The 27,969-nt window shown below is 42.3% G+C and overlaps 1 protein-coding gene and 1 long non-coding RNA gene across 4 annotated transcripts in view; one reads left to right on the top strand and one right to left on the bottom strand.

Moving 5' to 3' along the window:
- Nucleotides 1-18,861, top strand: part of ARHGEF25 (Rho guanine nucleotide exchange factor 25) — a 378,058-nt gene extending 359,197 nt beyond the window's left edge. For 2 of the 3 annotated variants that reach the window (XM_040425760.1, XM_040425762.1), the window contains 10 exons: nucleotides 2,366-2,435; nucleotides 3,594-3,683; nucleotides 6,420-6,512; nucleotides 8,522-8,572; nucleotides 10,416-10,493; nucleotides 10,667-10,858; nucleotides 14,010-14,190; nucleotides 16,134-16,354; nucleotides 16,482-16,631; nucleotides 17,786-18,861. In XM_040425760.1, coding sequence (XP_040281694.1) covers nucleotides 2,366-2,435; nucleotides 3,594-3,683; nucleotides 6,420-6,512; nucleotides 8,522-8,572; nucleotides 10,416-10,493; nucleotides 10,667-10,858; nucleotides 14,010-14,190; nucleotides 16,134-16,354; nucleotides 16,482-16,631; nucleotides 17,786-17,890 — 1,231 coding nt within the window. In that variant the 3' untranslated portion in view covers nucleotides 17,891-18,861. The remainder of the gene's footprint in view (nucleotides 1-2,365; nucleotides 2,436-3,593; nucleotides 3,684-6,419; nucleotides 6,513-8,521; nucleotides 8,573-10,415; nucleotides 10,494-10,666; nucleotides 10,859-14,009; nucleotides 14,191-16,133; nucleotides 16,355-16,481; nucleotides 16,632-17,785) is intronic. The other variant, XM_040425761.1, reaches the window with a different exon arrangement.
- Nucleotides 330-27,964, bottom strand: LOC120996072. Its single transcript, XR_005777720.1, has 3 exons — nucleotides 27,093-27,964; nucleotides 12,563-12,571; nucleotides 330-384 (listed from the first exon to the last, which is right to left on the bottom strand). It is a non-coding gene; the product is annotated as an uncharacterized LOC120996072 (long non-coding RNA).
- Nucleotides 27,965-27,969: the final 5 nt, after the last annotated feature.

The following is a 27,969-nucleotide window of genomic DNA, read 5'->3' on the forward strand; positions in this document are numbered from 1 at the left end:
CAGCACCCTTCCTGACCTCCCAGCACTGACTGGGTCGCATAGCATTATATTGATTTACGATGCTATGTAACCCTTAGGGCTGTTTCACACGAGCGGATGCCGTGCATGTCATCTGCAGCGTGAATGACAGCCAAGCCCCGCTCCGGACAGCAGAGACACGGAGCAGTAACCTGATTGATAATACTCTGTGCCTCTCGGTGATCTTTTTACTACAAAATCACGGTGAGATAAAGTTGTCACCGGGATTTTGTAGCAAAAAGATCACAGAGAGGCACATAGTATTATCAATCAGGTTACTGCTCCGTGTCTCTGCTGTCCGGAACGGGGCTTGGCTGTCATTCACGCTGCGGATGACACGCACAGCATCCGCTCGTGTGAAAGAGCCTAAGGCCCCTTTCACACGAGCGTGACGGATTGGCTCCGGATGTGTTCAGGGTGCGTTCAGTGAAACTCGCACTATTTTGCAAGCAAGTTCAGTCAGTTTTCTCTGCGATTGCGTTCCGCTGTTCAGTTTTTTCCACGCGGTTGTGATGCATTTTTCACGCGCGTGATAAAAACTGAAGGTTTACAAACAACGTCTCTTAGCAACCATCAGTGAAAAACACATCTCATCCGCACTTGCTTGCGGATGCAATGCGTTTTTGACGCAGCCCCATTCACTTCTATGGGGCCAGGGCTGCGTGAAAAACGCAGAATATAGAACATGCTGCGATTTTCACGCAACGCAGAACTGATGCGTGAAAAACAACGCTCATGTCCACAGACCCATTGAAATGAATGGGTCAGGATTCAGTGCGGGTGCTATGTGTTCACGTCACGCATTGCACCCGCACGGAAAACTCGCTCGTGTGAAAGGGGCCTTACAGTTCTGGAATGTATTGGACAACACTGACAGTATTATCCAATACATTCTAGTACTGTAAGGCCCCTTGCAGACGAGCGTGTCCAGATTAAGTCTGGATGCGTCCCGGTGCATTGCGGCAAACCCGCGCGAGTAGGTACGCAATTGCAGTCAGTTTTGACTGCGATTGCATTCCGTTGTTCAGTTTTTATCGCGCAGGTTCAATGCGTTTTGCACGCGCGTGATAAAAAACGGAATGTGGTACCCGGACCCGAACTTCTTCACAGAAGTTCAGGTTTGAGTTCAAGGTTGTGTAGATTGTATTATTTCCCCTTATAACATGGTTATAAGGGAAAATAATAGCATTCTGAATACAGAATGCATAGTACAATAGGGCTGGAGGGGTTAAAAAAAATAATAATAATAATTTAACTCACCTTAATCCACTTGTTCGCGCAGCCCGGCTTCTCTTCTGTCTTTATCTGTGAGGAAAAGGACCTTTGATGACGTCACTGCGCTCATCACATGGTCATTCACATGATCCATCACCATGGTGATGGATCATGTGATGGGCGTAATGACGTCATCAAAGGTCCTATTCCTCAAAGAAGAAGACAGAAGAGATGCCGGCTGCCCGAACAAGTGGATTAGGGTGAGTTAAATTATTTCATTTTTTTTTTAACCCCTCCAGCCCTATTGTACTATGCATTCTGTATTCAGAATGCCATTATTTTCCCTTATAACCATGTTATAAGGGAAAATAATAATGATCAGGTCTCCATCCCGATCGTCTCCTAGCAATCGTGCGTGAAAATCGCACCGCATCCGCACTTGCTTGCGGATGCTTGCGATTTTCACGCAACCCCATTCATTTCTATGGGGCCTACGTTACGTGAAAAACGCACAGAGGAGCATGCTGCGATTTTCACGCAACGCACAAGTGATGCGTGAAAATCACTGCTCATGTGCACAGCCCCATAGAAATTAATGGGTCCGGATTCAGTGCGGGTGTAATGCGTTCACCTCACGCATCGCACCCGCGCGGAAATCCCGCCCGTGTGAAAGGGGCCTAAGGGTGTCATAGCATCATAAAGCAATATAATGCTATCTAACCCAGTCAGTGCTGGGAGGTCAGGACGGGTGCTGCTGCATACTGACGCTGCCAGTCCGATGCGTGGAACTCGCTCGTCTGAAAGGGACCTTAGAGAGAACTGTGTGAACAACAGTCTTCCTGATATCACCTAATTAACAGAAATGCCGCTAGGTAAAAAAAAGTGTGGCCTGTGTTTCATATTTCCCATAGACTTTCAGCTAACATCTGGCGCTGGCGTTTTTACTCACTTTAATACACACTGCAAAAAATGTAGATGCAAAAAAAAAAGCCAATAAAACTGCAAAAGTGCGCAAAATGCCATTAAAACCTATGTGTAAAAGCAGCCGAAGTCTGTTGTCAATGTCCATGTTCAGTCCATACTTCTCTCTATTTTACTTTGTACTGACGCCTCATGTATTGTTACATTACAGCTATTTCTTAGGTGAACTTCAAAAGTGCCTTGAGGATCCCAACCGATTAGCACATCTCTTCATAAAACATGTGAGTTCTACTACTACTACTACTACTACCACTACCACTACTACTTCCACACTTTACTACTACTACTTCCACACTTTACTACTACTACTTCCACACTTTACTACTACTACTTCCACACTTCAATGCGTCTAATAGACGGTAACCGTGAATAATACAGTGAAGTAGTTAACTTTGTATAGATGGTTCTTATCCTGGCTTTATTTTATCGTCCTTTAAGGGCTCATTTTGCAGAACAGCTGTGCGGACATACGGAAACTAAATGCACGCGGAGTCATCTCCGTTTTTTGCGGACCCATTGAAGTTAATGGTTCCACATACGGGCCACAAAAAAAAATGAAACGAACACGGAAAAAAAATATGTTCATGTGCATGAGCACTAACAAGGGGAGATAAGCTGCGGCCAGAGGTGTCTAGTAGCCGCTTAGCCACCTTCCTGTAATGAATTTTCAGCTGTGCTATCCCAGTTACGGACAGATTGAGCAACTCAGAGCTCTTTTTTGCCTATTTGTTTTTATTTTCTGATTACAATTTTTTTAAATCTATTTCCTGAACATGTTTATGGGAGCAGCCATCTTGCATGAGCTGTCCTTAACAGCAGTAAGAATATTGCTTTACGGCAGCCCCATAGGCCATAGACACAATGGTCAGGAGGGGACCTTACTGACTTCTATGGGAGATTTTTCTGGGCATGCTCTGTGACCTTTGCAGAGGTCATTGTACAAGGAAAGAATAGATAAGCTCTGACAATCACCTATTGTGACTGGAGGATCATGCCTTATCTATACACAGAGGTGATATCATTACACGTAGGATTAGAATGACAGATAAGCAGATAACTGCAGTAAAGTGATCTGTACAGACCAAGAGGTGGTGCCTATTATTAGGCTTGGTGGCCAGTGCAAAAACTGCAGGATTTTATGATTTTAGTTTAAATATAGATATGGACATCAAAATCATCAAAAATGTTAAACGTAAAAACGTAATTTAAATAATAGGTCATTTTCTGATGACACATTTCCTTTAAGTAAACCCATTGACATAACTATCTAGGTGGCTCTGCTGAGAAGACTGTTGTAGATTGTGGGGGCCAGTATTTCACCGCATGTTTATGACCTATGTGCAATAATCAATATATTATTATTTTATTTTTTTCTGCAGGAGCGCAGGCTGCACATGTATGTGGTATATTGCCAGAACAAGCCCAAGTCGGAGCACGTTGTGTCAGAATATATTGATACGTACTTTGAAGTAAGTAATATTACTGCTTGAATAGATGATTGAAATATACCTGTAGACCCTATAGCAGTGATAGCTAACCTCCGGCACTCCAGCTGTGGTGAAACTACAACTCCCTAGAGAAGAGGTGACCAGCGCCCTTATACTACCTACCTACATCACCCCTACACCATCAGCTGTATAGGTGCATACTCAGGGGCACATTAAAGTTTTGTATTAACTTGGTAGAGTCACAATATTGGTTCAGCTGCAAATGCCCCTGGAATAAGGTCCAGTGCTCACTTATTATGCAGTGTCAGACCCACTTATGATGTCCGTGGACCACTGTCCGATGACAGTAGAGTGACAGAGGAGCCTGGGTGCTGCCCCATGCAGTGCCCCCATGTTACAATACTGGATCACAAAATAGGACTTTTTGGGTCACTTGCCCAAAATTTGGCAACTTTTTGCACCACTCACACCAGTTTTGAAAAGTGAGTGAGAAAGTATGTGTGGTAAGCTAGGTTAATGACTTTCACTCCAAATAAAAAAAAATGAAAAAAGGAACGCAAAACTGTAACAAACTCAGTACAGTAGGGAGATTGCGTAGAAAAACTGGAGTAGCATGTCTAGACAAAAGGGTTTAAAAAGTGGTTTAAAGATGCTCCAAATTTAACGCCTTAAGGACAGAACGATTTTCCATTTTTGCATCTTCGTTTTTTTACTTCTGGCCTTCCCAGAACCATAACTTTATTAGCTTTATGAGGCCTTGTTTTTTGAATTTTCTAATGTTACCATTTATTATTGCATGTGATGTATGAATAAAAAATTTAAAAAAACACAATTCCTGTGCAGTAAAACTGACCTGACCATCAGTTTTTCTTCTGTTTTAATACTTAAAAAAAAAAGAAAAGAAAATTTAGAAAAAAAAGATTTTTTGTTTTCATCACCATATTCTGACCCCTGCAACTTCATTATAGTTATGTCTACGGAGCTTTGTGAGGAGGGCTCATTTTTTCCGGGGCAATCTGTAATTTCCAGTTATACCATATTGGAGTGTATATGCCTTTTTGATCACTTCTTATTCATTTTTTGGGGAGTTAAAGTTATAAAAAAAACGGAATCAGCCATTTTGCTTAGTTTTTTTTTCGTTACAGCATTCACTGTATCGGATAAACACATATTTTAATAGTTTGTGCATTTTGGAATGCGGCGATGCTGATGTTGTTTATTTTTTTTTACATGTTTATTTTTGTTATGGGGAAGAGGGCGCCATAGAAACCATTACAGTGGTAGCCTCGGATCCTTCAGAGGGACCAAGGCTGCCACAGGGAATGAAAGCTGCTTAGGATGCTGTGGTCACAATTGACCATGGCATCCTAGGAGTTAAATGTCTGCGATCGACGTCATCCCCTGGGTGTGTGCTTTGTGAAACAGCAGAAACCCGTCAGCTATGTCGCCTGCTCTGCAGCGGGGGCCATCTTTAAAGTGCGGACATCTGCCATACATGTGTGGTGGAAGTCCTGAAGGGTTTAACAAATGTGCACCACTCAATAAATCTGGGGCAAAGTACTCCGACACAGACTCAAGCAAAACATCAAATATCACCCTGATGATAAATTCTCAGCAATATCTACTTACACCGGATGAAGTATATTGGGATGAATTAAATAAGTACAAGAAATATCCTTATGGCAGAAAGTAACAACATATCACTTTATGTGATAGGATTAGCCCTTAAAGAGGACCTTTCATGGTTTCGTTTTATTCTAGATAATTACTTTTACTTGCAGGGTGCTTTGTATAGAAAAGCCGGGTAAAGACCTAGTTCATGAGAACATAACTTTAAAGAGGACCTTTCACGGTTTTGTTTTATTCTAGATAAATACCTTTACCTGCGGGGTACCCCCTTGCTGATGCTGCCACCCTGAATGTTTTTTTTTTTTATATCGCCGCTGTGCCCCCCTGTATTTTTCACGCCCTGTATGTTAATACTCGGCATCGGTACAGGGAGGAGGAGACGCCAGGGTTTCTCAATGGGCGTCTCCTTCTCACTGTACCGATGCTCAGAAATAACATACTGGGCGGTGAAAATACAGGGGGGCACAGGAGAGATATTTTTTTAAAAAAACATTCAGGGTGGCAGCATCAGCAGGGGGTACCCCGCAGGTCCTCTTTAAAGTTATGTTCTCATGAACTAGGTCTTTACTCGGCTTTTCTATACAGTGTACTCAGCCTGCTTTTTTATACAGTGCTAAGGGAGCAGAGCAGCTTGGCATGAGCGAGAAAGACTTAATTTACCCCATGAGGGCCATGTGGTTTTTTTTAAAGAGAAAAAACTGAAGCAACATCAAGGTTTTAAGAGAATGGCCATTCGTTCTGGTTTCTTGATGAAGTTTTTGAAGCCAAAACCAGGAGTGCGCACAAAAAGAGAAAACTCAGATTTTCTTCTTTACATGTCCTCCATTTATGATCCACTTCTGGCATTGGCTTCGACTTTGGCTTCAAAAACTGAGTGTTGCCATACTAAGGTCATGCATATAGCACTGCTGTGTCCATGAGCATTTAGGCTAAGGACACTTGTAGAAACCATTCTTGCCATTTTGTTTTCTTTGCAATTACAAGTTACCCCACTTTATACTTCATCACAGTTATTGTGTAAAAATTAGCTTTCCTTGTAATATGGTATTTTATATTAGGGTAAATGAACTTATTATATTGTTTCCACATTTCCGAATACATAACATGGTTATACCCATCCTGCTGCAGGAATTGAGGCAACAGCTGTCACATCGCCTGCAACTCAATGACCTACTTATTAAACCCGTGCAGAGGATCATGAAGTACCAGCTGCTGCTAAAGGTATGAGGCATAGTACTCCCTCCCCAATTGTTCACTTCATATTACAAATCAGATTATGCAATCAAGTGGACCTGTCACCCACAATGTGATAGAGATTCAGGACTACATATAGAGATGAGCGAATTTCCGCTTATGGAATTCGTTCACACTTCGTTTGGTGGTAAAAGGTGAATTACATTATGGATTCCGTTACCACGGACCATAACGCAATTATTCCGTTATTCATTCCGTCATAATAGAAGTCTATGGGCTGCAAAACGGATCCGTCCCGTTTCCGTTATGCGCAACTGAGCTCCAAAAGAGCAGAGATTTTAGTGAATAACTTGCAAGTTTTGCTGAATCTTTTGCTAGAAAATTCTAACAAGAACACACACACAATAAAATACTTTATTGCTATACTACTATTATAATAGCATCCGTTTTTTGCGAATCCGCAATTTGCGAACCCCAAAAAAATGGGACGGTCGTGTGAACAAACCCTAATACTAATGACTGCAACTGACATCCATCAAAACTAATCAACAGCCTATGTTGAAACCTAGAGAAAAAGCATGGAGGGCCCCAGTTTCTACAAAACTATTGTGTTTCAGGAGATTGGAGAAGCTCTTGTAGATTGGTCTATAGTCAGACAATTAAGGCTGGGCTATGCAGTGGTCTTTGCTTTGACCCACACACACAACCAGCCCGGACATACAGTACAGACCAAAAGTTTGGACACACCTCCTCATTCAGAGTTTTCTTTATTTTCATGACTATTCACACTGAAGGCATCAAAACTATGAATTAACATATGTGGAATTATATACATAACAAACAAGTGTGAAACAACTGAAAATATGTCATATTCTAGGTTCTTCAAAGTAGCCACCTTTTGCTTTGATTACTGCTTTGCACACTCTTGGCATTCTCTTGATGAGCTTCAAGAGGTAGTCCCCTGAAATGGTTTTCACTTCACAGGTGTGCCCTGTCAGGTTTAATAAGTGGGATTTCTTGCCTTATAAATGGGGTTGGGACCATCAGTTGCGTTGAGGAGAAGTCAGGTAGTTACACAGCTGATAGTCCTACTGAATAGACTGTTAGAATTTGTATTATGGCAAGTAAAAAGCAGCTAAGTAAAGAAAAACGAGTGGCCATCATTACTTTAAGAAATGAAGGTCAGTCAGTCAGCCGAAAAATTGGGAAAACTTTGAAATTAAGGGCTATTTGACCATAAAGGAGAGTGATGGGGGTGCTGCGCCAGATGACCTGGCCTCCACAGTCACCAGACCTGAACCCAATCTAGATGGTTTGGGGTGAGCTGGACCGCAGAGTGAAGGCAAAAGGGCCAACAAGTGCGAAGCATCTCTGGGAACTCCTTCAAGACTGTTGGAAGACCATTTCAGGTGACTACCTCTTGAAGCTCATCAAGAGAATGCCAAGAGTGTGCAAAGCAGTAATCAAAGCAAAAGGTGGCTACTTTGAAGAACCTAGAATATGACATATTTTCAGTTGTTTCACACTTGTTTGTTATGTATATAATTCCACATGTGTTAATTCATAGTTTTGATGCCTTCATAGTCATGAAAATAAAGAAAACTCTTTGAATGAGAAGGTGTGTCCAAACTTTTGGTCTGTACTGTACCTCCATTTTCACCCCGGCAGCCCCCCTGACTTGAGCATCGGAGCAGTTCCTGCTCCGATGCTATCCTTTGCCCTGCGCTAAATCGATTTAGCGCAGGGCAAGGGAGCGCATCGGAGCATGAGATGCTCCAATGCTAGCCTCAGGGGGGCTGCCTGGGTGAAAATAAGGGTATGTTTGGGTTCAGCTCTGAACCCTAACAACCCCTTTAAAAGGGGTTGCAGCATGATTGATATGTTTCTGTGACAGTGACCCAGAATTAGTAAATATCCCAGTGCATGGAGTAAGAATCTTATTACTAACATGGGCAGGACTGGTACAGCTTTTACTGTAGCAAAGGTGAATAGAGTAAAAATCTATTTTAAAATAAATGCATTTGTTCCCATACTAGGACTTCCTCAAGTATTACAGCAAAGCCGGACAAGACACGACAGAACTGGAGGTTGGTGATGACTCTGGATATGTTGCATTATTATGTTTCTTGCATATTAGGTGATGTTATTACAGTAACTAAAAGCATAAAGTGTAATTCCCTGCTGCAATAGAGAAAAACATAATAAACACATCAGCGATCCAGTAATGTGATGTAGCTGTGCCAAATTTCACTGTGCACTATTAGTCCTAATACTGTCTGGTGAGTGACGCAGTGGTCCGTCTATGTCAGGCATCAGCCCCCACCTCTATTGCCAAGCAACAACCTAGACATACTGAATGTTTCCCACAGTACTTACTTAATGCCGTGGTGTTATAACATCTACTTGTACGCTGCCTAAATATAATGGATGTAATGTATAATATTACAATAGAATGTGTAATTACATTTTGGTTTACATAAAATCATAGTATCAAGTATAAATGGATGTGACCTAGTGGTGTCTAAGGGTACTGCAGTTTGGTTTTTGGGTATCCTTTGTCCTTATTTTTGGATTGTTGGGTACCAGTTACTTGTAAGCTGAGCTGTATTTTTAAAAGAAAAACTTACACATCTAGGACCAGGACAGAACCTATATTTTGTGCGCATCATATAACACTGAATATCAGATCCTTACAAGAAGGATTATTTTCGCAGTTGGCCTTGATTCCGATGTGATAAATCGATGGCTGGCTGTGTAGACAAAAACCTATTCATATAGGTGATCTGAGCAAGAAGTGTTCAGATGAGACGTCTTTAAGCAGTTGTAATGTCTGCTCCATTCCAGTGCGTTAGATCACAATTCAATCTCTGCCACAATATGTGGTCTAGTCTGGGCTTCCATTGATGGGATGCAGATCTGTTGTTTGGCACGAATGACTTTTCAACAGCAGCACTTCACAATGCCTAAAACCTGCCACACTCATTCATGTCAAGGCATCAACGATTGGCAAAAAAAATCGAATCTAATTCTATAGTGTATGGCCAGCTACTGGTTCACAATGCACAACCAGTGCCCAAAAAAAACTGCGATATCCCTTCTTTTTCAGATAATTGTTGGTGATCAGAATTTAGAAAACTCTCTCCTTAAAGGGGTTTTCTGGGATTTTAATATTGATGACCTAACCTCCAATCGGCTGTGTCTAGGGGCGGACTGGGACTTTAAAGTGGCCTTGGAAAAAATAAAAAGTGTCCGCATGTTGTAGGCCGCTCAGTATTAAGAGAAGGCAGGGCCAGCAATACCATATTGAGGAACAAAATATCGCCCCAGCAAAGCCAAATACCACAGTGCAACACAAAATAATACCCCAGCAACAAAAAATACTTCCCCTGAAGTTGCTCTTCTGAGGTTCTCTCCTCCTACTCCAGATGCCTCAGGATGGTCAGCGAGCTACATAAGTACTTGATGCTTTGAGGAGGGTTCAGGTGGCCCTTGGGCATTGGCTCACAGGGAAATGTCCCTATAGGGTCTATGGCCAGTCCGCCCCTGGGTGTCTCAAAGTAGCTGTAGCTCTGACTTCAGAAGTACACAGCTCCGTCCAGTGTGTAGTGGACGGAGCTTGTAACTGCAGTGTTGCTCCCATTCACTTCAATTGAAAAAGTGCTGCAGTTACCAGCTGTGTCCACTACACAATGGACGGAGCTGTGTAGTTCCAGGGCTTGCTACTGTGAAACAGCCGATTGGTGGAGGTACAGGGTGTCAAACCTACGCCAATCAAATATTGATAGGCTATTCTCAGGATAGGCCATCAGTATTAATAGTCCGGAAAAGCCCTTTAAACTATGTGGTTGACATTATGCAGAATGAATGCGTTGATGAGACACATGTTTTCTTTCTTATAATTTTATTTTGTTTAATCTTTACATTTTTTAGAAAGCAGTGGAAGTGATGTGTTTTGTCCCTAAAAGATGCAATGACATGATGAACCTTGGCCGGCTGCAAGGGTTTGAGGTATGGCATCTCTTCTCCTGTAAATAATAGCAGATACAAGCAGAACAAGCAAGGGATCTCCCCTGCTGTTTTGTTTTTTGCTGGATTTTTGTTACTCTGCTGGTCTATATATTGACTCACTGCACACATAAGGTTTCTCACTGCTGTCAATCTGTTCATTCTCCGTACTCTAGGGGAAAATCACAGCTCAGGGGAAGCTTCTCCAACAAGACACATTCATGGTAACAGAACAGGACTGCAGTTTTCTGACAAGGGGAAAGGAGCGGAGGGTCTTCCTCTTTGAGCAGCTCATAATCTTTAGTGAACCCATTGACAAGAAAAAGGGGTTTTCATTGCCTGGGTACATCTTTAAAAACAGCATCAAGGTGAGCATTCAGCATGGATAGATGATCTTGCCCTTCTATCAAATTTTTGTTCCACATATTAAAGGGGTTGTTTTCTTTTGTACCCCCGCCAATCAGCTGTTTGAAGAGAACGCAGCACTCATAAAAGCGCTGCTTTCTCCTCTCCATCCTGTTCAAGTAAATACTACAGAGCTGTCCCATTTAATAAAAATAACTGGTGGATGGTTTTCTAGATATCATTTTTTAAAGTCACTCTATGTATTCTACTTCCTTCCCTGCCTGTTTAGCTTCCCCTCAGTCAGACCATTCTCTCTGACCAGAAAGAACCCCACTGTAGTGACTCAATCAGAGCGTCACACATTACACTAAGCAATTCAATGCTATTTTGTAGGCATCTTTATCTAGGCCTATCAAGAGAGAAGTCACACAGTTATCCCAATTCTACATCCACTATTATAACGAGGATTGCCTCCAGATAACATCTGCTAACAGCAGCGGTACACTGACAGTGGATTACCTATGTATATAGGAGGTCTTGTCATGTGTGTTGACTGCCACAGAAAGACAATATTATGTATTTCATTCAATGGCACAGTACTGCCGAAATGAAAAAGAAGAACAGGCAAAAATTCAGAAAAATGTTTTCTATGATTATTGATTATTTATTTTTTTTAAATCCCCTTTCTGGTGAAAAAGTGTCCCTTTAATCACTCAGCTTTGGTGTGAAACAAAAGTCATGAGCATTAAAGGGGTTCTCCAGGAATTAAGAAAATGAAAATACTTAAATATTACTTCATTATAAATATATTCCCAAATACCTTTCATTAGTTATTATGGCTTGTTTGTCTGGGGAGCAATCATTAGGAGAAACAAAATGGCCGTTGTCCTATTAGTACACACAAAACCTGTCCTAATCACACAGGAGGACAAGCTACTTCACAACACTGAGATAAAGGGCTGCCTCATCCTCCTCTCTGATTGACAGGGATTATGATCCTGAATACAGATGATAAGAACTTTAGCTGAATCTCTGTTGGAATTGAGTTCATAAGCAGCAGCACTTGTGCACAGCCCCACATTACCACAGCCTGTCCTGTCTGTCCTCTCTGTATTTTACGTCTCCTCATGAACTCCATTCATACAAAGATTCAGCTAAATATCATATTAAACTGTATTCAGGATCATAATCCCTGACAGTCAGAGCAGAGAGGAGGATAAGGCAGCTCTTTACCTCAGTGTTGTGAAGTAACTTGTCCTCCTGTGTGATTAGGACAGGTATTGTGTGTACTAATAGGACGGCGGCCATTTTGTTTCTCCTGATGATTGCTCCCCAGACAAACGAGCCATAATAACTAATGAAAGGTATTTGGGAATTTATTTCTAATTAAGTAATATTTCCATATTTTCATTTTCTTAATTCCCGGAGAACTCCTTTAAGCTCATTGCTAAGTATCACAGTTACAATTTTTCAACAATATCATTTCCATTAAAATCTATCTTTACCTTGTATGATATAGCATATAATGTTGCAGTGCTGGACCCCTCTCCCACCAAGAGGGGGGTTTAGGGAGTGTTCAGATCTCCCCTTTAAGGGTCTACTGTCCCACTCATTATAGCCACCAGTTGGAGGTTACAGGCAATATGTTGGGCCTTGTGTTTTCTCTTCATGTAAAATACAATTTTTAGGTAAAATTTGGGCATAGAATTTATCACGCTCCACATTACGCCCCTTACCTTGGCTGCAGGGGTATGGTACATAGTACAGTAGCATCAATAGTGTGAAAAGAATGAGCGGAGAGTTTTCTTGACCACACCAGATGTGGAGCACTCCAGTGTACCGTGTTCTGTGAAATGTGCTAAGTGCTTTGATAAAATTCCACCTTCATCATTAAAGCAGATGAATAATTGACATGATGGGGATGCAGTGTTCACGCTATTAGAAGCTGCATTACTTTACAAAGCTGCACTTCTAAAGAGACGAGACATGGTGCATGGTGTACCCACTGAAGATATCAGCACAGAGTCCCTTACCACTGCGGTGCAGAGAACTTTACATTACACGTCCGCCATGCCCTCACTGATCATTTGGATGGACCGCACTAGACTCATGACAATCCTTCATTCTTTGCTAACATTTTTGTGTTCAAGGGCAGCACTTAAAGGACACTGCTTTGGCAAATGGTCTAATAGAAATTTTAGAAAAATTATTGCTAGGAACCTTCTGTTCATTTCATCAGAGCCCGGCACTGCGGAAAGAAAAACAAAACTGCCTTTCATAAACCTTAAAGGGGTTGTGTCTTCTGAGACAATGGGGACAAATTGCTAGGATACGCCTCTGGGACCTGCACCTATCTCATAAATGGAGCCTGGAAAGTCAAGGAGGGCGCCGCCACCCCATTCATTTCTATGGGGCCACCGAAAATAGGCAAGCACTGGCTCGGCTATTTCCATTGGCCACATAGAAATGAATGGGAGCTGTGGCCGCGTGATGCGCCTTCTGTAACTTTCCAGGCTCCATTTACGAGATAGCTGCAGGTCCCAGAAGTGGGACCTGCAGCTATCAGACAATGGGGACATATCCTAACGATGATACAACCCCTTTAAAGGGGTTACCCCATGATTATTGTTAAAAATGAAAATGAGACATCATGACAGTCTCTTTCTAACAACACTAGAACCAGCCCTGTACCTCACATGACCCAGTAATCTCCCCTTTAATTGTTCAAATGTGTTATATTTATATCAAGCTGGCGGCTCAGGGGGCACGTCCTTTCTGCTGTAGCTCAGGGGGCGTGTCCTTGCTTTCCCTATCACAGCTCAGGGGGCGTGTCCGTGCTCTCCCTATCACAGCTCAGGAGACAGTTGAAGGATGAAACTGAGCATGTGCGGCCTTCTCAGTGACCAGGACAAAAAAATGAGAAAAAAAACCAGCAGGTGACGCTATACTGATACATTTTACATTTTATTCAATAACTCAGTGGCTATACTCAATTTTTAATTACATGCAATTACAAAAGTGTTCAGAATGATCCAGGTGCTGGTTTGAAAACGGCAGACTATTTTTCGTGGGACAACCTGTATACATATACAGTATATTCCCTATGTGTCACAGTTTTTTCACAGGCTTGAAGAACTGTATTTTAATACCATATATTTTGCTGCCGTGTTTTAGATTAGCTGTCTAGGAATTGAAGAACCTGTGGATAATGACCCCTGTAAATTTGCACTGACATCACGAGGTACAGATCGCAACTTGGTGCGTTACATATTGCAATCCTCTTCTCCTGACATTAGAATGGCCTGGGTTCGAGAGATTGGGCAGATACTGGAGAGCCAGCGTAACTTTCTTAATGGTGAGTAACTGCAATACTAATGATTTCACTCCATTTTGCGCTCATATGCAGTGTTAAGTGAGTCATATGTATCTCCCTCAAGACAGGATGTATGTGCTGTTCCTCTGTTGTTCCTTCTGAGTACTTGACTAGGTGCAACTGTTCACTTTGGCTGTGTCTAGACAGCTGCTATTGCACACTGGGGAGGACATTCCCCCCCCCCCCCCCCCAACTAGTAACACCCAGTTGCAAATGTATTAATACATTTCTAGAAGGAATAACAGAGGAACAAGAATACAAGTATTTACTAAAGCTCAGATGTCAGGAGAGATAACAGGTGCTCCTTAAAGGGGTTGTATCATTACTGACAACTCTTTTCTGATCTGCCAGAGGTTTCTGCTCCAGGGGAAATGTAGTATAAGGCTCCATTCACACGTCCGTAAGTGTTTTGCGGATCCGCAAAACACGGACACTGGCAATGTGCATTCCGCAATTTGCGGACCGCACATCGCCGGCACTATAATAGAAAATGCCTAATCTTGTCCGCAATTGTAGACAAGAATAGAACATGTTCTATTTTCTTTGCGGAAACGGAAGCACGGATGCGGAAGTACGGATCCGCAAATGTGGATGCGGACAACACATTCCGGCCCCATTGAAAATGAATAGGTCGCGGAACGGATGCGGACCCATTTTGCGGACGTGTGAATGGACCCTTACGTGTCAGCCATTCAGATGAACAGCCACCTATGTATTATATGGATGGCTCCTACAGAGCAGCTGTTTTCTCTGGCTCATAGAGGGGGTCTTGTGCAGGGGACCACCTTCTATAAGATCCAAATGCCCCAAGAATAGGGGCTGTCTTCATGAGACCAACCCTATAAAGGTTGACAGAAGCAGCCCTATGGATGTTGACTGGTTTCTCTTGTACAATACATACATTGAGGTTGAATGGAAACACTAAACATCGGGGAAGATTTATCAAAACTGCTGGTAAGGAAACTCATTTAGTTGCCCATGGCAGCCAATCAGATGGATCCTTCCATTTTATAAAGTAGCACTGAGAAATGAAAGATGGGATCTGATTGGTCGTCATGGGCAACTAAGCCAGTTTTCCTTAGCACCAGTTTTGATAAATCCCCCCCATTGATATGTATAGAAAAGTAATTATAAGACAGTAAACTGTCAAACAATTGTGGAATAAAAAGTACAGCACTACATCTAATAAAGCTGAGTGTATGTATGTGTGTATGTCCACTAAAGGAATCTGCACCGTCGCATTTACAATCACAAAATTTTGCACAGCCGCCCTTCTGTGACTCGGGAAACGTCATAGACTATGTTTTGAGTGGAAATTTTCACCCCACGCTTTCCAATTATTTGCCCAAAAATACGCTTAGTAACCTAACCGCCAAACTACAGGAGCCATTGGCTGTTATTAATATGAGCTCTGATTGGTTGCTATAGGCAACAAAGAACATTCTTAGTATAAGACAGCTTATGAGTTAATATGATTTTGATTGCGACGCTTAGCCAACGTTGTTGTAGAGGCTGATGTAACTCGCATGACTGTAAGTGTATACTAATTCTGTGGGGTTTTATATACTATCAGTTAAAGACAATAATGCCCCCCTGTGGAGGTCTTTGTTAGGGGGGCAGGTGGGGTGTTGTGGAGGTCACTGTTAAAGGAGCGGGCTGCTGTGAAGGTCAAAGTTAAGGGGGTGGGCTGCTGTGGAGGTCCCATTTTAAAGTGGCGGGGCACTGTGGGGGGTCAGTGTTAAGGGGTGAAGAAGGGCTGTGGAGTTTACAGTTAAGGGGGTGGGGTGCTGTAGATGTCACTGCTATGGGGGATACTGTCGATATCTTTTAACGACACACACAAACATTAAATGATTTAGTGGAAATATACCCGTGCGAAGCCGGGTCCTTCAGCTAGTTATATATAAAAGTGTTTCCATTTCCAGCACTTCAGTCGCCTATTGAGTACCAACGCCGAGAAAGCAAGTCCAATAGTCTCGGCCGAACCATTAACAGCAGCATGATGGATAAAAGTCACGGGGGCCTCAGACCTCATTCATCTGCTTCTATGGATAGAAATAAAGTGCCCAATCTCAAGTCATATAACTCTTCCCTGCCATCCCTTTACTTGCCCAGCAACCCTCGTGAGGGCCGACTTGGAAGCAAGGTAAGTTTTAGAATATTTGTAGTCACATTGGGTTTATTATTCATGATTCTTTTTTGAGACTTTTCAAAAATTCTCAATTAAAAAAATAATGACATTAATAATGATTTTTTTTTTTATAATGCAACAGGCTCACGCTCCTCGTAAGGGTTCACACTCAGATGTCCTCCCCTCAGCAGTTCTTACCCCAGCACACATCAGTCTTGATTTAAATCATTATCCGGAGTCCTCCACTTCTACTGTCTCCAATGGAACCCCACAAAGTGACCCTAACAGTCGGGTAAGAAGTATTATAACCAAATCCATTTCAAGACAAATTTTATCATGAAGGGTACATCTCATGTAGCATGAGTGTTGTTACATGCCCTGATAGCAACTACAGATCTGGACAGTTTCTTTAGTCTTGCCAAAATTGCCCAGACAATCCTTTAATGCCTTTGGGCACTTGTCCCACACAATCACTAAATTTATAATCTAATCATTTCTTTAACATCATCCAACCTGGCTAAACAATTGAATTGTTAATGCAGGCTCATATACATTGTCTTGCCACTCATGCATTCTGATCAACTGTACATTGCATTCAGAAAGTCTTCCGACCTTTTAACTTTTTTCACATTTTCTTATGTTGCGGCCTTGTGCTAAAATAAAATAAAAAAAGTTTAACCCCCCTCAGTTTTGCACTCAGTACCCCATAATGAGAAAGTGAAAACAGAATTTTAGGAAAAAAATGTTGCAAGTATTCAGAGCCGTTACTATGACACATGAAATTTAGCTCTGGTGGCCTCCCATATCTCTTGATCATCTTTGAGATGTTTCTTCACCTTGATTGGTGTCCACCTGTGGTAAAGTCAATTGATTGGACACCAAGACAGGTGTGGCTTAGGGACTACTTTGTGAATGTTTTTAAGTGGCCCAGCCAGAGGCCTTACGTGAACCTAAACAGACCTAAAATGGAGGTCTCCCGAAGGTCCCTATCCAACCTCACAATGCTTGAGAAGATCTGCATAGAAAAATGGGAGTAAATACATTAAATTTGCAAACCTGGTGCCATCATACCCAAGAAGACTGTAGGCTGCCACTGGGGCTTCAACTAAATCCTGAGTAATGGGTTTTAATTTTAGCGCAAGGCCGCAACATAACAAAATGTGAAAAAAGGTAAAAGAGTTTTCGAATGCACTCTTTGGCCAAATGTGTATGTGTGTGTATTCAATGGGAACAAAAGGATCGGGGGCGAAAATATTCACTTTTCTCTCTACCAACATCATCTCTCAAGGGAGAGTCAGGTGCTCCCCATACACATTAGACTCTGACGTCTGAACCCACCGTTCTCAGCGGGTTTATGTGTATGGTGGCCTTAACACTAGATGTAACAGAGTGTTTGTTTTAATTGAGCATTTGTGTTGAACCTTACGACATATTTGTTTCCTCCAGAAGCTCAGCACATTGTCCCGGGAGCTCCCTGGCTACGCCTCACCCCCAGATGAAGCGAGTATACCTGTTCCTCGACTAGCAAAGTTGGATGAGGATGAACTGTGAATATTGTACAGGGTCAAAGTAGTTCCCTGGATTATGAGAATGGATTTGTGTCCTGGGAGTAGTAAACAGAAGACTTGTACTCCTGTGTTCGGAAGCATGTGAGAAGGGAACTCACCTTATTTTTACCTTTGCCATACTCTACAGTCCGATGTCAGCTCTGTAAGAAACTATGTTTATATTATGACTTCTGGAAAGTCCTATCAAGTCCTGTGCTCACTGTGTGCTCAAGCATAAGAAGACTTCTTCAAATCCTAAGTCGAGAGAGACTGAAGGAAACATATGGTATACCAATATATGGCACTCTGTGACAGTGGGTTTAAATAAGCGAAGACTTGAGTTTCTCAATACCTAAGAGAAAATATGTGACTATTTCATCCATTACCAAATTCAGCAGAGAGTGATCTTTGGATTCAAAGTGTTCTGCTGACAACTTGACAATCATAGAAACTGGGCAGAATATTACAACCTTTCTCTGAGTAACTGATGGGCATCTTGGTGGGCAGTCACAAAATATTAAAGTGATGGAAATGCCCTGCCTTGAACCTACCTAGGTGTGTGTAACTTGCTCTCTGTGGAAGAGGCGTTTTCCTGTAGGCTTCACTGAGATGAATTAATTTCCATTTGTACATTGTATACACCCTGAAGTTTCCACAAAGCGTACGAGAGAGTACGCAGATCATCAACAATACAGTGTCCCTAAACAGCTGTGCAATACACATATACTAATCTTTTACGCTACACTCCACAGTATATGCACATACACATTTTGGATGAATTATTTGTTTATATAGGAGACTGATATCCAAAGTTTATGTCCTATCATGGACAACCCCTTCCATTGGCTTGTATGAATTTAAGACAGAAGAATATATTGTATGGAAACATTAATTGACTTGATGTAACTCCCATTAGATCCCACTCTACTTTTAGCCTGGTTTCTTCAATGGCTTTTGAAATCTTTTAGACCTTATGAAGATGCAGTTTTACAGGGCTTTTGGTGGGTTTACACGGGCCGATGGACCGGCCAATTTGTCGGGAAGCGTTCCTTCCTGACAGTCGGCTCAGTGAAGGAGATCGCTCGTCCCCATACGGAATCATTCTTTCTGGGGGGCAGATCACTGTTTAGACAGCACCATCTACTGTCCAGAAATGATGATTGGTGGTGCCTGTACGAACGACAGGATTACCTAATGAATGAGCGTTTTGCTCGTTTATTGTGTGATCGGCGGCACATTTACAAGTGCAAATTGTCGGGAACAAGCTTTGTTGGCTTGTGTAAATCCACCTTTAGTCCTGTGTCATCTTCTGGGCGTAATGATTACAAACACCACATTTAGGGCTCGTTCACACTAACGTGTGCCTTCTGCAATTTACAGAACAGGCGGCCGATTATAGAAATGCCTATTCTTGTTCGCAAAACGGACAAGAATAGGACATGATCTATCATTTTTGCGGGGCCACGGAACGGAGCAAGGGATGTGGACAGCACATGGAACGGCTTGGATGCGGAACCAAACCACGGTCGTGTAAATGAGCCCTTAATCTGTATTGGCTCCTGTACATTTTCCATGTAATTTAGACATCTGGTGGCTTACTGACCGGAGCTATGACCAAAAGTTTGGTATGAATGTTACTTTGATTGTTTCCCATGTTCTTACCTTAAAGGGAGTCTGTCACCAGAATTTGCCTTTATATACTGCTTACATAGCACTGTAGCATAACTATAGATGAGTCAAATGGTACCTTTGTTCTTTTGTGTTGATGTTCACCAGGGGCAAAAATGCAGTTTTATTCATATGTAAATGAGGGCGTTCGGGCTGTAAGTGCCCAGGCCGCTCTGCCTTCTTCTCACATAACCCCTCCCCAGCCTGTTGCTTGGCCCGCCCTGTAAGCCTCTTGTGTCATCCAGTGTACTGGCCGATATCCCGCCGGCGCATGCGCACTGTGATGACCATTGTGGGCAGCAGCATCGTTCCATGCAGTGCACATGCGCCGGCGGGATCTCGGCCAGTACACTGGATGACACAAGAGGCTTAAAGGGCGGGCCAAGCAACAGGCTGGGGAGGGGTTATATGAGAAGAAGGCAGAGCGGCCTGGGCACTTACAACCCGAACGCCGCCCCTGGGCACTTTCAAGCCCTCATTTACATATGAATAAAACTGCATTTTTGCCCCTGGTGAACATCAGAACAAAGGTACCATTTGACTCATCTATAGTTATGCTACAGTGCTATGTAAGCAATGTATAAAGGCAAATTCTGGTAACGGACTCCCTTTAAATTCCCAACTTCCTAATTCTTAGAGTTGGTTCTAAATAAAAGTTTTACCGGTATATTATAAGTGCAAGATAATGTGATCAAGAAACCCAAAGAATTCGATGGTGAGAATCTAGAGAATGCCTCATCTCATCTGGTAAAATCTCTATTAGATCTACTTTTCAGGCGTCAGGGATTTTATGATTAGTCTAGTAGGCCAATGGATGCTTCTTAGATAGAACGTTTATAATGAAAGTAATTGCAGCCAAAGAAAGTACGGTAGTTTATTCATACTTATCTGAGCATCCATTTCCTTGGAGAGATATGATGTTGCCCCTGGGCTGAGTAGATAGGGCAATTATATTAATTTATTCATCCCTTAAAGGGGTTGTTCAGGATTAGTAAAACATGACCACTGCCTTCCAGAAACAGTGTCACACCTATTCACAACTCTTGTGTGTGGTATTGCAGCTCAACACCATTGACTTTAACTGAATTGAACTGCAACACCATTCGCAACCCAAAGACAATTGTTGCATTGATTCTGGATTTTTTTTAATTCTGTGAAACCCTTTTTCTTACCTTTTGTAGCCTCTACATAATTAGTTATCACTAAATGAAGAAAGACTGGGTGGTTTTGGCTTAAACTAGTCAGGGATTCTATGTAGACAGCACAAGAAAAATTCAGATTGATGCTTCCATAACCATACAAGCCATAGTCATGCTATTTCATGATTGCAATAATGTGGGATCATAACTGACCATCTCCCATTTCAAACATGTGCCATCATCCTAAGCCATATTGTTAACAGCGTTATACCAAATAGTCGAAGATGTGCAATCTGAACTGATGTGTACAGTAGATTTCTCTGGCATTCTGCAGGGAAAGTAGAGGCAGGATCCAGTATATGAGATTATAAATGGACAATGACTATCTTTTAATATCACAAATTAATTTAGCGCATTTGTAATTTCATTCATAACCAAATTAGTGAAGTAGACCAGCTGAAATCCCTTTCATCCTTTTAAGAACTGATTCTTTGTTGATAGCAAATTATATGTACACGTAAATGGTATTAATACAATGTAGTTCTCCATTTACAAGTATATTTAATTTAAGAATGGATATAAAATATGAAAGGATAACCTATCTAAACACCATAATCACCACCGCTGACCTTGGTTGGGTTGGGAAAGTATTAGGGGTTGGTATAAATGACTGGCTTAGCTTGCATTGGAGGAGTCTTGTTGGTTATCAAGTCTGCTTAGTATGTACCCCCAATGCCAGGCAGACATTGTTAGATCAGTGTCCTCAAATGCAGTTATTTCTATATATGCAGTAGCATAATAGGTGGCATAACAATGACCATTGTTACTTTGGATGGACATGGATTCAGCACTAATGAGAACACCTTCTGAATTGAGTTTGTATATTCTCCACCTCTCTCAAATATTTGCTGGTAGGTTTAAGGAGCTGTTTTAATTAAATAAAAACCCTGGCTGCAAGGGTCGATGAGCTTTCAACAAACTTTGCATTGGTCAGTAGTACAGTGTGTACATGAGGAATAACACTATTTTTGGCCATTATATCACTGGTATCTGGCATCTTTTAGCGTTTTTCCTCTGTATCTGCTGAATATCTAGTTTGCCGTTCTCTCAGACATGATGGGTGAACATTAGCTGCCATTCGCTGCACTCACAGAAAGTAGAGGAGAATCTCCTTCCTGTTTCACAGTCACTCAGAAGTAGCCCCAGAATAATGGATGGCATTACAGAGAAGTACCGACCTGTATGCTTGTGAATAAAGCACATGCTGAGCTATAATTTTCCTATGTAGCTGTGCATTCTCTCTCTTGTGCCTGTCTCTTCAGCTCCTGGTCACTTTTCCCCCTTCTCCTCTCCATAGACTTGCATTGACATGTGTAATATGATCCTCCTGTAGAGATGATCCATCCTGGACAGGAATAAGACATTTGTCAAAGTGAAAAGTATTTGGTAAACAGCCGATAACATTTCTCACTGATAAAACAAGTTTCTAGTGGTCACTTGTGCTATTGATTTATGAAAAGTTGTGTGAAAAGTCAGTGACCATTTAATGGAACAAAATTACAAAAGAATACTACTTTTCTCCCCTGCTGCTTTCATAAATGTGCTCCAGTCCTGCAAAGTCAGCAGGGTCAGCCGGAGCATAATGCTGGAAACAGCAGAGGAGAAAAATGGTGAGTACAGCTTCTTTTGTGATTGTATTACATTTACTGGTGCTGGGGGCAGATTTATCAAACTGTCTTTGTTCCCCAGAGCAACCAATCACTGTGCATCTACTACTTTACCAGAGCACTTTAGGAAATGAACGATAAGCTCTGATTGGTTGCCATGGGCAACAAAGCTATTTGGATAAGACTTATACCATCTTAATTTTTTCGGACATATGAACAACATACTTGAAAAGAAGATTAGGGGAAGTGGGGAGGCAAAACGGGTTGTGTTGAACATCATAGCCACTTAATGCATCTCATTTGTAATCTTTGCACTAGAAAGCTGACACCAAAATAATTACACATTTGGCCACACACCATTGTTGCACAAAAATTTGCCACTTTTTGTGATTTTATGCCATCTCTAATGAAAAGTGGGTGAGAAAGATGGAGTGGTTAACTAGGCTACTGGTTAAGGCTTATTCACACGTCCATGTTCTCCATTTACAGCACACGTATTGATAGATTTCAGCGTGTTTATTCACACATCCTTCTTTTTCCACTGAGATGCACTACTTTTGTCCGTGATGCAGATCAAACACAAACATTGAAGTCTATTGGTGGAATTTACAAAGACCTTCCCTCCAGAATTCAGGCTTTAAAAGATCAAAAAATAGGGCTTTTGTGATTTTTTTAGGTTAATTTTTTTGCTACTTTTTGCATTTTTACACAACTCTTTCCAGTTTTGAAAGGTAGGTGAGGAAATGGGCATGGTTTGCCATATTTCACTCCAGATTTATGACTGGGACTTTATTTAAAAATCGCATAAGAACTCCCAAAGCCACTCCAGTACGGCGAGGGTGCAGAGAACTGGAGTAGCATGTCCCAGGTTAAGGGATGAGCCAAAATTAACAGACCTTTGTCTCAAAGTACACCAATGAAAACTAATTTCAAACATGAAACATGGCATGAATCTGAATTGGGCAACCTTGTGAGTGACCCATCGCACCCATTAGGGTACATGCACATCTACTGCAGAGGTTCCAGCAAAAGCCTCCGTTGCAGATTCTGGCTAAAACAAAGGGCGAAACAATCTTGAACTACCCCATTATTGTGAATGGGATCCGGCAGGTGCCAGCAGTGTTTGGCATATGCTGGATCTGGCGATTCTGGTATTCTGCTGGTATGCTGGAACCGAATACCAGAATCTGATGGCAAGTGATTACCTAGCCTACCTATTCACTTCAATGGGGCCGCAAAAGATGCGGACAGCACTCCGTGTGCTGTCTGCATCCGTTGCTCTGTTCCGAGGCCTCGCAAAAAAAATATAGCATGTCCTATTCTTGTCCGTTTTGCGGACAAGAATAGGCATTTCTACAATGGGCCGCCCGTTCCGTTCCGCAAATTGCGTTTTGTGGACCGCAAAAAACACCACGGTCCTATGCATGAGGCCTTAGGCCTCTTCACACAGGCGTTGCGGGAAAAGGTGCGGGTGCGTTGCGGGAACATGCACGATTTTTCAGCGCGAGTGCAAAACATTGTAATGCATTTTGCACTCGCGTGAGAAAAATCACGCATGTTTGGTACCCAAACCTGAACTTCTTCACAGAAGTTCGCGCTTGGGATCAGTGTTCTGTAGATTGTATTATTTTCCCTTATAACATGGTTAGAAGGAAAAATAATAGCATTCTTAATACAGAATGCATAGTACAATAGGGCTGGAGGGGTTAAAAAAATAAATAAATTATTAAACTCACCTTAATCCACTTGCTCGCGCAGCCCGGCATCTCTTCTGTCTTCTTTTTTTGCTGTGTGCAGGAAAAGGACTTGTGGTGACGTCACTCCGGTCATCACATGATCCATCACCATGGTAAAAGATCATGTGACGGACCATGTGATGACCGGAGTGACGTCACCACAGGTCCTTTTCCTGCACACAGCAAAAAAGAAGACAGAAGAGATGCCGGGCTGCGCGAGCAAGTGGATTAAGGTGAGTTTAATTATTATTATTATTTTTTTTAACCCCTCCAGCCCTATTTTACTATGCATTCTGTATTAAGAATGCTATTATTTTCCCTTATAACCATGTTATAAGGGAAAATAATAATGATCGGATCCCCATCCCGATCGTCACCTAGCAACCGTGCGTGAAAATCGCACCGCATCCGCACTTGCTTGCGGATGCTTGCGATTTTCACGCAACCCCATTCATTTCTATGGGGCCTGCGTTACGTGAAAAACGCACAAAGAGGAGCATGCTGCGATTTTCACGCAACGCTCGTGTGCACAGCCCCATAGAAATGAATGGGTCAGGATTCAGTGCGGGTGCAATGCGTTCAACTCCCGCATCGCATCCGCACGGAAAACTCTCCCGTGTGAAAGAGGCCTTACTGTTTGTGTTGCTGGCAGAGCGCGGTTAGGGCCTGGGGCAGATCTTCACAGCACTAGTCTGGAGTCTGGACTGGAGACAGTGCAGGATCAGGTCAGGTCACAGTGCGACGTGTGATGGCAGAGGAGCAGAACAGGGACATTTTACAAAGTGCAGACCCAGTAAACTAAAGGATTTTATCCAGTCACAACTGACTGCTGCAGAACCTCCTAATACACACCTCAGCTGCTGCAGAACATCATAGTACACACCTCATCTGCTGCAGAACCTACTAATACAAAGCTCAGCTGCTGCAGAACATCATTATACACACCTCAGCTGATGCAGCACCTCCTAATACACACCTCAGCTGATGCAGAACCTCCTAATACACACCTCAGATGCTGCAGAACCTCCTAATACACACCTCAGCTGCTGCAGAACTTCATAATATACACCTCAGCTGCTGCAGAACTTCATAATATACACCTCAGCTGCTGCAGAACCTCCTAATACACATCTCAGCTGCTGCAGAACATCATAATCTGATGCTATAGAATGTATAAGGCTTTGATCACATCTGTGTTTGGGCCTCATTCGCAGATCAGGTCATAAATGCTGGACACAATTTTCTAGCCTGGCAGATGGAAACCGGTCAGATCTCATCATAGTCAGCGGGATCCGTCGGGTGTTGACATCCATGAAGTGCCAGATCTGGAACTACAGTGATTTTCTTTGATTTGCTCCTATGACAGGGCAGAACAGTGAACGTCACCAGCACAAATGTGAACAAAGCCTAATACACACCTCAGCTGCTGCAGAACATCATTATAGTGACAAGGGAACAACAAGTCTCATCATCACCAGATTGTTATTATTGGAAATTAGTGAGCAACACAGGGAGAGGTAAAATGGAGAGAACTACAACTCCCAGCATGTCCAGCCTGTTGTTATCGGATACAAGTGTATATTACAGAGAGAGTATAAAGCCGGGTTCACATCACTGTTTAGTTTTCCGTATGTCTGATCCGTCAGAAGAACGGAAAAATAAAGAAAAAATGGATCCTGTATTTCAAGCATCAGTTCTGCACATTTGGCATCTGTTTATACAATTTCTGTCTGAGATCTGTTATTTTAGACGGAAAAAAGTCCTGCACACAAAACTAAACAGTGATATGAACCCAGCCTAAGAAGATAGAACTATAACTCCCAGCAAGTCCAGATTATTATAGGACATCATCTAGTTGTACTAGGTGATAGCTTTAAAAAGAAATAACCATAACCCCCAGTATGGCCAGACATATTATGGGGCATCAGTTTACATTACAGAGAGGAGGTATAAGAGGAGAGAACTACAACTCCCAGCAATACCAAACTGTACTAGGCATAAGTTGAAATGACATGGAGAGGGATACAATAGGACAGAAGAACTACAACTCCCAGCATTACCAGACTGTACTAGGGCATACGTTTAAATTACATGGAGAAGGATATAATAGGACAGAACCACAACTCCCAACTTTTCTAGGATGTTATGGGTTATCCCAGGACACCACTAACCTCTCCTCCAGCAGGCACCACACAGAAGCTCCACCCCCCTTACAGCGATATCCCACAGGTCTTTCACCAGTCCTCTGCACTGGTCACATGATGATGACATCACCAAAGGTCCTTCAGACTTCTGCTGCTCTGCTATTCCTTGGCTTCCTGCACTGGTCACACGGTTGATAACATCACCAAAGGTCCTTCTCCACTCCTTACATTCTCAGGTAGCCATACAAGTGTAATTAGTGGCCGGGGCCTATCCTCCACTGCGGGCCCCCTTCCCGCAGGGGCCCCATAGCAGCTGTGTTGTCTGCCTCTATTGGAGGTATGCCATTGAGTAGGGGTTGCGTAAAAACTTGAGTAACATCTCTAGGCAAAAAGTGCTTTCTGTTACAGATGTGCTAAATCAGTCTTAGCACCGTAAATGGTAAATTACAGGCATGTTTAAGACCCTCCCAGGAATGCCCCCAAAACCCGCTGAGACTACCTGCTTATGGGTGGGCTTACAAAAGCCCCACCCACTTTTTGTCCAGGACAGCCTGAATTTGCTGGGACTGCCTCAGAAATTTAAGGACGGTCACTGGGACTGTTAGTAACTATGTCTACATTTATAAAACACCGTGTGACAATTGATAAATTTGTTGCAGTTTCGGCAGCCCAGACTCCAGCAAAATTCCCCTCATGATCAATTCTCCAATGCCTCATATATAACCTCATGTATAGGCAGTTTAAAAAACAAAGGCTCTGATTGGTGGCTCACGTCCTCCAAGTATGTTCATCTACACCTATTTTGTGAATGGGAACTAGAAATGGCTGACGTCACCCTTTTGTAACAGTTACTGTTACTAGCACTTTGTTCATTGCCCTGAAAATGTGTCCACACAATAAAATCCCTCCTAGTAAATGACAAGATGTATCAAGTAAATCAGTCCAGTCAGAGATTATTTGTATTGCATTCCTGGTGTAGTTTCAGGTTATTAAGCTTTGTGTGGCCATGTTTGCGTGGGTTCTGATGGCCAATATGTGATGAAGAAGACCTGGTCCTCATCTCTATGGATGGAAGCTTGGTGGATTAAACGTCAGTGTATGGCGGTGTAGAGGTGTGTTAATGGTGGTTTGATGGCAGTTTGTACATTTTTTGTGTTATCAAGTTCTATCAAATCTTGCAGGACCATCTGTTTTTTGGAGTCATGGTTTTTTACTTTATGCTGTAACTTTCCTCATTATTGTTAATGGGGAAAAACTACTGCAATGTATAGTACATATTGTGTTTTTCAACCTTGAGATTTTATTAAAACCCCACTATAATGCATGATCTGACCAGTGACTGCAGATACATATTTTTCAGTTGTGACGATATATTCCTTACAACATACTCAGTTTGTGGGTGCCACCGGGTGTTTATTTAATCATATAGGCATCATTCAAAGGAAAATCCGTGTCTACTGGGAAAACCACAGAGTATCGCACACAGGGAGCCCTCCGGATTGTATTGTTTCCTTCTACTGCCTGCCCCTCCTCTGTCCCTTTTGGGGGCAGGCCATTGTATCATAATCTTGTATATGCATGTTTTATGGAATACTGTCTGATCTCAGCACTATGTTGTACAAATATACAATGGAGGCTAGGATTGGGGATGGGAGCAGGGTAGGGGGTGCAAAGTATGAGATGTTTTTGTTTACTAATAAAGTTTTTGTTATATCAAAGGTGAACTTTC

The sequence above is a fragment of the Bufo bufo genome, chromosome 3 (genome assembly GCF_905171765.1).
Source record: "Bufo bufo chromosome 3, aBufBuf1.1, whole genome shotgun sequence".
In the NCBI taxonomy this organism is placed as follows: domain Eukaryota; kingdom Metazoa; phylum Chordata; class Amphibia; order Anura; family Bufonidae; genus Bufo; species Bufo bufo.